The following is a 10,458-nucleotide window of genomic DNA, read 5'->3' on the forward strand; positions in this document are numbered from 1 at the left end:
ACAGGAAAAGCTTGTTTGTGGTACCTTTGGCCTTTACCCGATATTTGCAGTTGGGGCAGGGCACTGCCTGGCTGGGGGCAGGGCTGAGCTGCAGCCCCCAGGCACAGCATAGCCCCCTCCCCCTGTCCACCCCCCTGCAGGCAGCTCAGCACCACCACGCCATTCACCACCTTCATCTGCCAACATGGGGCAGGGAGAGGGTTGGAGTAGGAACAGGGTGAGAACTCCTGGGTTGAGATAAAGACAGTTTAATGGGTAAAGCAGAAGCCGCATGCAAAAACACAGCAAAACAAGGAATACACGGAGTGCTTCCCATCAGCAGGCACTTGTTCAACCACCCCCAGGAAAGCCAGGCTCAGCATGTGTCTCATTTTGTCGTGAAGACAAATGCCATTAGTCTCAATGTCCCCCTTCCTTCTTTGTTCCCCAGTTTTATCACCGAGCACAATACCATAAGCATAGGACATCCCTTAGGTCTGTCCCCTCAGCTCCCTGTGCACCTCCAGCCCTCACCAGCAGGATGGCAGAGCCCTGAGCTCTGTGTGAGCACCACTTGATGGCGACCAGAACATTGGGCTGCTATCACCACGTGTTCCATCACACATCCAGAATACAGCAATCCATGAGCCCTCAATGAAGAAAATTAACTCTCCCCCAGGCAGCAACATCTCTTTCCCCGGAGATGTTCAACACACAATGGGACACAGCCGTGGGCAGTGGGTGGTGGGGGACCCCAAAGGGCAAGCGTGAAGCTGCTGACCTGCAGCCCCAAGTGCTCTGTGATTCTGCTGTTTGGGAACTGTGGGATTCATAGCTTCTGTCGGGTAAGGAAAAGTGAGAGAACCACAGTCAGGAGAATGGCAGACCCCCCAGCAACCATGAGACATTTCCGGTATTTCCTCCAGCAGGGCTGCTTTCTGCTTTTCCTAGCATCTCTGTACTTCTTCATGTGATACTTCACCTTCTCTTCCGTTAATTGGGGATCCAGGTACATCTCGTTGCTGTAGAACTTGCCCTCGTTCTTCTGCATCATTTCCTGGATCTTCCCCATCAGCTGCTGGGCCTGCTGGTCCCGCTCAGCCTCTCTGGCGTGGTTGTTGATGCCGCAGTATCTGTTCTCACAGCTCTGGATCACATCACGCAGAGCTTTGTTGTCAGTGTATCTCACGTAGTCATGCAGGGACCCCGCCACCAGCTCTTCTCCACGGGTGAACACGACAATCGTGTATCCGAGCACGTCGGATCCAAAGATGTCCTGCACGCTCTGCACAGCCTCCTGGTCCTCCTGGGTGAAGCGGCCCAGCTGGGTGACCAGCAGCACCGCGTGGGGGCCTGGGGAGGACAGCCTGATGCAGTGCAAGATTTCTTTGTACATCTGATCATTGTCATCCCACGAATAGAAGATGTTGGCCGTGTCGATCACCGTGATGTCGTGGCCGTTCCAGTGCCCGTCTGCCTTCTGGCAACTCAGGGTCACCGGCTCGATGGCCAGCTTGGACTCGAAGGCACATCGCCCCAGAAGGGTGTTCCCTGTAGCACTTCGTCCCCCCCCAGTCTTCCCAACCAGGAGCAGCCGTGTGGCTGAGTCCTCGTTGTCCCTGGGCAGCATGGGAACACGTCAGGTGGATGCGGTTATGCTGCGGGGACAAAAGCAGAGGCACGGGGCTCCAGTTAGTGTGGAAATGGTGTGGTGACGGGAACCCATAGCGGTGATGGGAGTGTGGCTGGGGCTCAGCTTGGGGCTGAATGTGGGACTGGGGGCTGCCCATGACAGCACCGACACTTGGGGTCTGTGCTGTGCTCGTGTGGGCATGGGGAGTGGGGAGAGGGCATAGGGGAAAACAGAGAGAGGAAAAAGGAGATGGGGAGAAGGGACAGGGGGAAATGGGGAGGGGAGGAATGGGGAAATGAAGGGAAGGGTAATGAGGAAAATGGGAAGAGGGAGAAATAGAAAAGGGGAAAGTGGAAATGGGGAGGGCACAAGAGGAAAAGGGAGAAGGGAAGAGTGATGAATAGGGGCAGGAGAAAAAGGAAAGGGGAGAAGTGGGGTTAAAGTGGAAGAGGGGGAGAGTGGACATTGGGAAAATGGCCAGAGGGTAAAAAGGGACAAGGGGCAGCGCCAATTCCCTGCCACGGTCACCAGTTTCCCAGGTACCTGCAGCTCCTTCCCAGCTGCAGTTTCCTGCAGCTCTGGAGCAGGGTGTGCAAAGCTGGGGGCCTCCCACCAGAGCTGCACGAGTCGGATCTCACCCCATGGGTGCTGCTCCCCTTTACCTGGACATGCACCGTGTGTGCTTCAGCCACCGGAGAGTCAGCAGAGCACGGCTCGTCAGTCAGCAGCAGGCTGCAGCCCTGCTGGGTGCGTGTCTGCGTCAGCTCCTGCAGCGGGGGGTGTGACTTCAACACCGCCTGCCCCAGGACAGTTTGGTGTCACGCTCCTCCCAGCAAGCACGGCTGCAGCCCTTCCTGCTCTGTACAAGTGAATCATAGAATGAGCTGGGTCGGAAAAGGGAGCTCAAAGATCGTCTAGTTCCAACTGCTGCTGTGCACTGGTTGCCACCCACTGGATCAGGTTGAGCAGGGCCTCATCTGTAGCCTTGAACACCTCCAGGGATGGGGTACCCACAGTTCTCTGGGCAGCAGTGTCAGGACTCAGTGTCCTTTGTGTGAAAATTTTCCCCAATATCTGACCTAAATCTCTCCTCTTTGGGTAGATCGCACTCCACCTCCATCCACACCATCCCCACAACCTCCTCACTCCATCCCATCTGCATCCATACCCCACTCCACCTGCAATCCCTTCCCATCCATTCCTGTGCTCCTGCAGCCAGTTTTAGCCTCTGCCTCGGGCTATCACAGACTCCAGCTGTGGGGCAGAGTTCTAGGGTACCCCAACCCCACAGGGGGACCGAAGGGACATGGCCACACTTGGAGAGGCTGCAGGTTTTGCTGAGTAGGAAGGGGACACAACATGCTGCCAGACACTGCCACCAGCTCTTTATTCTCAGTGCACACAAAGGTTTCAGCATTACCTTGCAAGGGGGATGGGAGGATGCTGGGATGGGGGTGATGCCAGCCCTGGGGCTGCTGTGGGGCTGCAGTGGATACACCCAGGCAGAGTCCTGGGCAGACCTAGAGGGGCAGGGCATGGGGCAGGGATGCAGGACACAGCTGTCCCCTGTCACCACAGCACTGGTGGCAGCAGTGGGGGACACGACGTCCACCCCCCTCAGCTCCCAGGCCAGTAGAGCACAAAACCATCGCGACTCTTGCGGAAATCAGGAGCAGCCACATCAGGCTGAGTTTCCACAGTCAGCAATCTCTTGCGCCCACGCAGGCTCAGCTGGATGCGATCGGAGACCTGGACCTGCAGCTCCCGCTTGGTCCTGCAAGGACACAGCTTCAGCACGGGGCTGTGGTCACCCTGGGGGGCTGCACTGCCCCAATGGGTGCCCCTTGGGGTAGGACTCAGCCGCACTCACGTTCGGCAGTGCTCCAGCAGGACGCCCACCAGCTCGCCCACCCGCTCATCCCCCCGAGGCTGTGTCTTGTGTAGGCAGACAGCCAGGTCATCGTGGTTCTGCGTGTGGAAGACCACCAGCTGCGCCCGGCAGCTCGTCACACTCAGCCCCGTCACCTGCAAGGGTCATCAGGGGGTGTCACAGTGTGGGGACACTGAGACACCTCCGTCCCAAGGAGTTTTGCTGTGCCAATCCAGGCAGCTTTACAGCATGGATATGGGGATGATGGAAGAGTCTTCATGCTGGAGAGGGGCAACTAGGCCTCATGGCATGGACATTGAGACCACCAAGGGTTCCTCACACTGGAAAGGGGCAGCTAGACCCAATTGTATGACCATGGGGAGCACCAAGGGATCTTCATGCTGGACAGGGGCAGCTGGATCTTGTCAGGTGGTGATGGGGAGCATGGAGGGGTCTTCCTGTTGGGTCACCAGCTCCCCAAGGCAGGTCACCCCCTCTGCCACATGGGTGTGGGGCCACTGACCATGCTGAGAGGCAGCTCCCGCATCACTCGGTACTGCTTCCGGGGCTCCAACTTGTAGAGGTGCTGGTCAGTGATCAGGATGGCACGGTCCCGGCTCTTGTTGAAGCGGTTGATCTGTAGGGCAGAGCTGAGTGAAGAGGCAGAGCCAGGGGATGCCAGTGGAAACACACCGGCCGTGCCGAGACCCTCACCTTGCGGACATGGCTGGAAAAGAGGACAGTGCCAAAGTGCACCTTGTCACGTAGAGCCTGCACGCGGTGGGCGAAGGGCAGCGCCAAGCCTGGGTTCTCGCTGGCCTGTGGGGAGCATGGGGTGAGATGGGGGCACTGAAGGGGGCTTGGGGTCCTGCCATCAGCTCCGTGCCCTTACCGAGGACAGGTAGTCGCGCACCCAGCCCCTCTGGCACCCCCAGTCCTTCCGCAGCCCATGCAGAACCCCCATGGCGGCCACCTTGGCCCGGATCTGCGCCATGTCAGAGGGAGGGATGTTCTTAACGATCTGCCGCGCTCGCCACCTGCGGGATGAGGGCATGAGGCATTTGGGAATCACTGCCATGGTGGACCCCCATGGGCTGGTGACCCCCTGGCTGTGCTCACACCTGCGGAAGAGATGCTGGCTGTTCTCCTGGAAGCGGCCCAGCACAGCCGGCGGCTCCGGCCACGCCAGGCTCTTGCCAAAGTCGGGCATGGAGCGCACGCCCTGGAAGCGCCGTATCAGCTCCAGCAGGTATGCCTTCACCTTGTGCCGCTTGTAGTAGCCCATGATGGCATAGGCAGCACGCAGGTACCGGCACCGTCGCCGGGCCAGGGCTCCACGCCAAGCCTGCAAGACACCAGTAGTCACGTGGCCCCCAAAATGCTGACCCTGCCTCAAAATGTGCTTGTGGGACTGGCTGTGTGTCCCACTCCCTCCATGTCCTTGCTCTGGGCCCATGCCCTGATCTGAAGAAACGTGCCAAGTGGTGTCCTGGGTTCAAACTCTGCACCCATGTTGTCACACCCATGCCATGCTCCATGTCACCCCCATGTCACATGCCATACCATGTTCTGTGTCAGCTCTGTGCCACTCCCCATACAAAGCTCCATGTCATCCCCATACCATGAATCAAGACACCCCCATGTCACCCCCATATGGTGACCCAAGACACCCCCATGTCACACTCCATGCCATGCCCCACCACACCCCCATATAACCCCCATGTCACTCCCACGCCATCCTCATGTCACCCCTATGCCATGTCCCTGGCAGTGCTTTGCTCATGCCCATGCTCTGCACCATGCTATGCCCCATCGTGTTGCCCCCATTCCCAGCCTTATGCCAGTCCCCACAACACGCCCACAGCACCCTGCTGCTCCACTTTCCTCTACTGAGCCCTGTCACAGCCTGGTTGGGGCTGAAACCTACAGCACCCACCTTTTGCAGAAGCAGGACAATAATGGGGATGAGCTGCGCCCGCTCCTGCTCAAGGCAGAAGAGAGTGCGGGGCGTGCGGATGAAGACTTTGGTGTGGCCATAAGCCACATCATCCTGGAAGCCATGCTGCTCCATAAGGGTCTGCGTGGCCTCACGGTCAGTGGCCATCAGGTGGTTGGGCCACGTGTATTCACACGTCATCTTGTACCTGGAGACAACGAGAGTCAACACAATGGGGTTCAAGGGCTGGGGAATCATCGGGGATCCCGGGGCCATACCTCTGCAGGAAGCGGTCGTAGGGCTGGCGGTAGGCGAAGCCGGCACGGCGCACACGCACGTTCTCTAACAGCCCCAGATAGGCGACCTGGTGCCGGCACCGCTCCTCGTCAAACAGCACTGGAGACTTCTGGTCATTAGGCTTGATGCAGCGCACATAGTATGGCTCCTGTGGGCACGCAGTGGGGATGTCAATGTGGGGACACGTGGTGGCCCCATCGAGTGGTCCCAAGCCCACAAGTGTCCTGGGCTGAGGACTCCTGGGGCTTGGAGTTCACTGGGCATGGCTGGCACGGGGACGGGGCAATTTGGTGGCTTGGGGATAAAGCCACGTGGCTCATGGACAAACCTGCATGGATTTGGGACATGCTCAACTGGCTTGGGGACCAACAAAACTGGCATGGAGACATGTTTAGCTAGCATAGGAACATCTCTGCCGCATGAGGGCATGCCTGACCAGCTTGGGCACATACATGGCCAGTTAAGGAGCATGCCCATTTGTCTTGGGAGCGTATCTCGTTAATACTGGGTCACACCAGGATGGTTTGGCGACATGCAGGACTGCCCTAGGGTCAGTACCTTGGAAGCAAGGTTTTCCACCAGGGCCACAATGGAGTTCTTGAAGAGCGTGGCGGCGGTCAGTGGGCGCTTGGTGACCTCAGTGATGCTCTGCTCACCATCGGGCCACATGGCATGCAGCACAGGGTCCATGCTGGGGACAGAGCTGGTGTGGGGCTGGCAGTGCTGGGCACTGCCCCACTTCCCCACTGCCCCAAGTTTTGCCACCCCACACCCCATAGCAGTGTCCCCCTGGCCATACCCTCAGGCCCCCCCGCTATGTCCCCTGTCCCTGGATGTTCCCAACCTGTTGTAGAGGAGCCGTTTGAAGTCCTGGAATAGTGTGTCCTTGTTCTTGTCCAGGAAACCTTCCACGGAGTACCTGAGGTGGGGGAACACCTTGCTGGGGGCTCCTCCTGCTACCATTTGGTGCTGGGGGACAGGTTTTGGCACGGAGGCTGATGGAGGCATCAGTGCCATGCCCCTGGCTGTCTCCGCAGAGGTGATTTGTCCCATTGACCCCATGACCCCATACGGATATCCATAGCTCCTGATGGGCGCTCATATCCCCATGGCCCCAAATGATCCCCCCATAGACTCTCATGGTCCCCAAAGGTCTGTGTTCCACTACAACCCCAAACAGTCTCCTCCAGTTCCTCATGAACCCCCACAGCCCAATGGCTTCCCCATGCTCCCATAATGCTCCCCAAGGACCTCTCCAAGGTCCAGTGGTCAATCATACACAAGCTAAGACCCTTCACAGTTCTCCAAGGCCTCATAGTTAACCATAGACTCCTATAGACTTCCAAGAAACACTATTACCCATGGTCATCCCAGATGGTCCTCCATGCTTGCCTAAAGTTCTTCATGGTCCCGAGGCCACCCATGGATGCTCACAGTCCCCATTCACACTCCTAACGGTCTAAATGACACCACCACCACTCCTCATTATACCCCCATAGTTCCCAATGGTTCTCCATGGACCCATGGTCAACCATAAACCCCTAAGAGCCACTAATAGCCCCGTAGTCAACCATAAATCCCAAAAAGACCCCCTACAGCATCATGTCCTCCATGATCCCAAATGGTCCCTCATGGCCTTCCTAAGTCCTCCACGGCCATAAGACCCCCTGTGTTCTCCCCCTGCTCCCCACGGCTCCTCACGTGACATCTCCGGCGTAATGCTTGATGCGGAAGTCACGGTCAAACTCCATGGTCTTGTCGCTGGGGCAGAGCTGGGGAGCAGAGGGTGTCAGGCCCAGCTCCTGGCATTGCCCCCACCTCAATCCCCATCGTTGTCCCAGAAATCACCTTGCGGCTGCTGTAGTGTGGGTGATGGCCCAGGCGGGCATCCATGTTGGCCAGGAAGAGGGCATCAGTGACGGTCCCCACAGCCAAGCAGGCCTCATCCAGCAGCGCCAGGATGCCACGGTGCGGCTGCTCCACCAGCTCCACGATAGGCTCGTTGCTGAAGTACTCAATCTAGGAGGGCAGGGGGCACCCCAGGTTGCCCCCCATGCACCCTCATTTGCCCCCTGGCACCTCGAATCTCACCCTGCCAAAAGGTGTTCCCCATGTCCCCTCGTGTTGCTATGTGCCCCTCACGCTGTGTCAGGTGATGACACCTGTATCCCCCCAGCTCCCTCCCATGTCTTTGCCGTATCCCCATTTCCCCCTCACGTTCTGCCAGGTGATGCCCTCGCGCTGGTACTCCGCCTGCTCCTGCCTCAGGATGAGCTCGATGAAAAGCTGCTGCAGCTTCTCGTTGCAGTAGTTGATGCAGAACTGTTCGAAGCTGGGGCCAGGGGTCAGGTTGGCCACTGTCACCTGGCCCCACACCATGCCCCCTGGCTACTGTGCCACTCTGGTCCCATCTTTCCATATGCCCTTCTCAAATCATCCCATCCAGTTGTGCCTCCCAAGACTTGTGCCCTCCATGTGTCTCTCCTGGGTCCCATGCCCTCTATATTTCCTTCCCAAGCCATCTCTTTGTGTCACTCCTAGGTGTCCCTCTCCCTTCCCCACATCCTTCCCACCCCCAATCCTTTCCACATGTCCCTTCCAAGCTCTGTCCCATCCATGAGTCCCTCCCAAGTGTCCCCATCCCTTTCACATGTCCTTTCCATCCCCAACATCTTCCATATGTTCCTCCCAAACTCTGTTCCTTCCATACATCCCTCCCAGGCGTCCCCCTGTCCTCTCTACTTGTTCCTCTTGGATCCCTTCCCCTCTGTGTGTCCTTCCCAAGCCATCTCCTCCATGTGTTACTCCCAAGTCCCGTCCCCTCCACGTGCCCCTCCCTGGTGTCCCCTCATCTCAACCGCACCCAACCCATCCCCAGTCCTCTCATGTCCCCTCCAAGTGTTGTCTCCTCCATGCGCCTTTCCCATCCCACAGCTTCTTTACATATACATTCCACCCTATCCACCTGTACCTCCATCCCCATCACGTCCCCATTCCCCGTCCCCTTCCAGCCTGGGGCCCGTGTCACCTGTTGGTATCAAAGATCTCGAAGCCGTAGATGTCCAGGACTCCGATGACGGTGCTCTTGCCATGCTGCCGGACATCGTAGCCACGTGCGGTGATGCTGGCATTGATGCGCCCTACGATCCATCCAAAGAGCCGCTCGTAGATGGCCTGGGGACAGGGGAACCACGGTCACCTCAGGGGCATGGTGTGGGATGGTGGGACCCCGTTGCCCTCTCCTCACCTTGGCACAGGCATCCCTGCCATAGGCGGCCTCGGTGGGGCTGTGACCCTTCGTGATGAGCTCCCCACCTCCCGTGGCCACAGTGCGGGCCAGCAGTGCCTGGCGGAGCTGCTCCGGTGTTGTTCCTGTCAGCTGGGCCAGCACAGCCAGCTGCTCCACTGCCTCCAGCACCGCCACCTCACCGTCTGCCACGAACCTCACGTTGCCCTGGGGACATCGTAGTGATTGCAGGGGATGGGGATGGCACCGTGCCTGCCGACAGGGCATGGATTGGCAGCCCTGCTATGGGTCGGGGTCCCAAATCACACTCGAGGTGTCCTGGGGTCCCAAATCACACTTGAGGTGTCCTGGCATCATCGCTTTGGCTGAGCTCAGGCATATGGGGTCATACTGGTTTGCTTTGAGCCGTACTAGTTTGCATTGGGCTGTGCTGGGCCGTGATGAATTGTGTTGAGTAGTGCTGCTTCACACAGGTTATACTGGATTTAATGGGCTGTACCGGTTTGCCTTGGCTGTGCTGCAGTGCACAGGGCCGTACTGGTTTCTGTGGGGCTTACTAGTGCTGGGATGCATGGAACCATACTGGTGCCCAGAGCTACACTGGTCTGCCTGTGCTAATACTGGTGGGGCCATACTGGCCTGCGTGGAGCCATACTCGTCTATCTGGGGTCATACTGGTGGGACCAGACTGGTCTGCATGGGAACATACTAGTGGGGCCATGTTGGTGAGGCTGGGGCTGTTCAGGTCTGCCTATGGCCATACTGGTGGGGTCATACTGGTGGGGTCATACTGGTGGGGTCATACTGGTGCCCACAAGGCTTCCCTGGAACTCTCACCAGGTGCAGGATGGCTGCTAGGATGCGTCGCACAGCGCCCACCTCCTCTGGGGTGAAGCCAATGACTGCCATCGCCTCCTCCACCGCCCGGTAGCCACGCGCATCATCACTGTCAGCCTGGAGGAGGCAGGTGAGGGATGGGACCCCCGAGACCCCCACCCCCCCACCCCCCAGCCATCCCTGCCCCACTCACGCTGCCCTGGGTGCCCTGCTGGGTGTAGCAGTATGCAGTGGGATCCCGCTGGAGGTGCAGTGAGGCCAGCAGTGCCTCAGGGGCTCCCAGCAGCAGCTATGGAACAGGGGGACGTCAGCACCCTGCCCTGGGCACCAGGACTCCTTGTTCCATCTCAGCTGGCCCTGGCACATCCCAACCTACCCCATTTGGTTGCCATTCTGTACTTACTCTGTCCCACCCCATCCCATTCACTCTCATCCCATCCATCATGTTCCATCCCATAGATTCCACACATCCCGTTCCCATCCCATCCATCCCCTCTTCTCCTACCTGTCTCATGCCATCACACCCTATCCCATCCCACTGCAACTTATCCCATCCCATCACAACACATCCCATCTCCATCCCATCCCAACATAACACACCCCAACCCATCATCTCATCTCATCTCATCTCATCTCATCTCATCTCATCTCATCTCATC

General features: G+C 58.4%; 2 protein-coding genes across 2 annotated transcripts in view; both read right to left on the minus strand.

Moving 5' to 3' along the window:
- Nucleotides 1-232: 232 nt before the first annotated feature.
- On the minus strand, nucleotides 233-2,401 carry LOC122159415 (GTPase IMAP family member 6-like). The gene is made up of 2 exons (XM_042816964.1): nucleotides 2,275-2,401; nucleotides 233-1,637 (listed from the first exon to the last, which is right to left on the minus strand). The coding sequence occupies exon 2, from the start codon at nucleotides 1,607-1,609 to the stop codon at nucleotides 809-811; it is 801 nt and encodes a 266-aa protein (XP_042672898.1). The 5' UTR covers nucleotides 1,610-1,637; nucleotides 2,275-2,401; the 3' UTR covers nucleotides 233-808.
- A 581-nt stretch (nucleotides 2,402-2,982) lies between these two features.
- Nucleotides 2,983-10,458, minus strand: part of MYO1G (myosin IG) — a 9,313-nt gene continuing 1,837 nt past the window's right edge. Inside the window, exons 6-22 of the mRNA XM_042817505.1 lie at nucleotides 9,993-10,088; nucleotides 9,800-9,916; nucleotides 8,963-9,169; nucleotides 8,744-8,889; nucleotides 7,933-8,047; nucleotides 7,564-7,734; nucleotides 7,417-7,487; nucleotides 6,560-6,634; nucleotides 6,274-6,406; nucleotides 5,697-5,863; nucleotides 5,419-5,626; nucleotides 4,604-4,827; nucleotides 4,375-4,519; nucleotides 4,197-4,301; nucleotides 4,006-4,119; nucleotides 3,483-3,637; nucleotides 2,983-3,386 (exon numbers count right to left, since the gene is read on the minus strand). Of these exons, the coding sequence (XP_042673439.1) occupies nucleotides 3,230-3,386; nucleotides 3,483-3,637; nucleotides 4,006-4,119; nucleotides 4,197-4,301; nucleotides 4,375-4,519; nucleotides 4,604-4,827; nucleotides 5,419-5,626; nucleotides 5,697-5,863; nucleotides 6,274-6,406; nucleotides 6,560-6,634; nucleotides 7,417-7,487; nucleotides 7,564-7,734; nucleotides 7,933-8,047; nucleotides 8,744-8,889; nucleotides 8,963-9,169; nucleotides 9,800-9,916; nucleotides 9,993-10,088 (2,406 nt within the window). The 3' untranslated portion in view covers nucleotides 2,983-3,229. The remainder of the gene's footprint in view (nucleotides 3,387-3,482; nucleotides 3,638-4,005; nucleotides 4,120-4,196; nucleotides 4,302-4,374; nucleotides 4,520-4,603; nucleotides 4,828-5,418; nucleotides 5,627-5,696; nucleotides 5,864-6,273; nucleotides 6,407-6,559; nucleotides 6,635-7,416; nucleotides 7,488-7,563; nucleotides 7,735-7,932; nucleotides 8,048-8,743; nucleotides 8,890-8,962; nucleotides 9,170-9,799; nucleotides 9,917-9,992; nucleotides 10,089-10,458) is intronic.

The sequence above is a fragment of the Centrocercus urophasianus genome, unplaced genomic scaffold, assembly GCF_019232065.1.
Source record: "Centrocercus urophasianus isolate 14NV4802_14NV808 unplaced genomic scaffold, USGS_Curo_1.0 seq_16, whole genome shotgun sequence".
Lineage (NCBI taxonomy): Eukaryota > Metazoa > Chordata > Aves > Galliformes > Phasianidae > Centrocercus > Centrocercus urophasianus.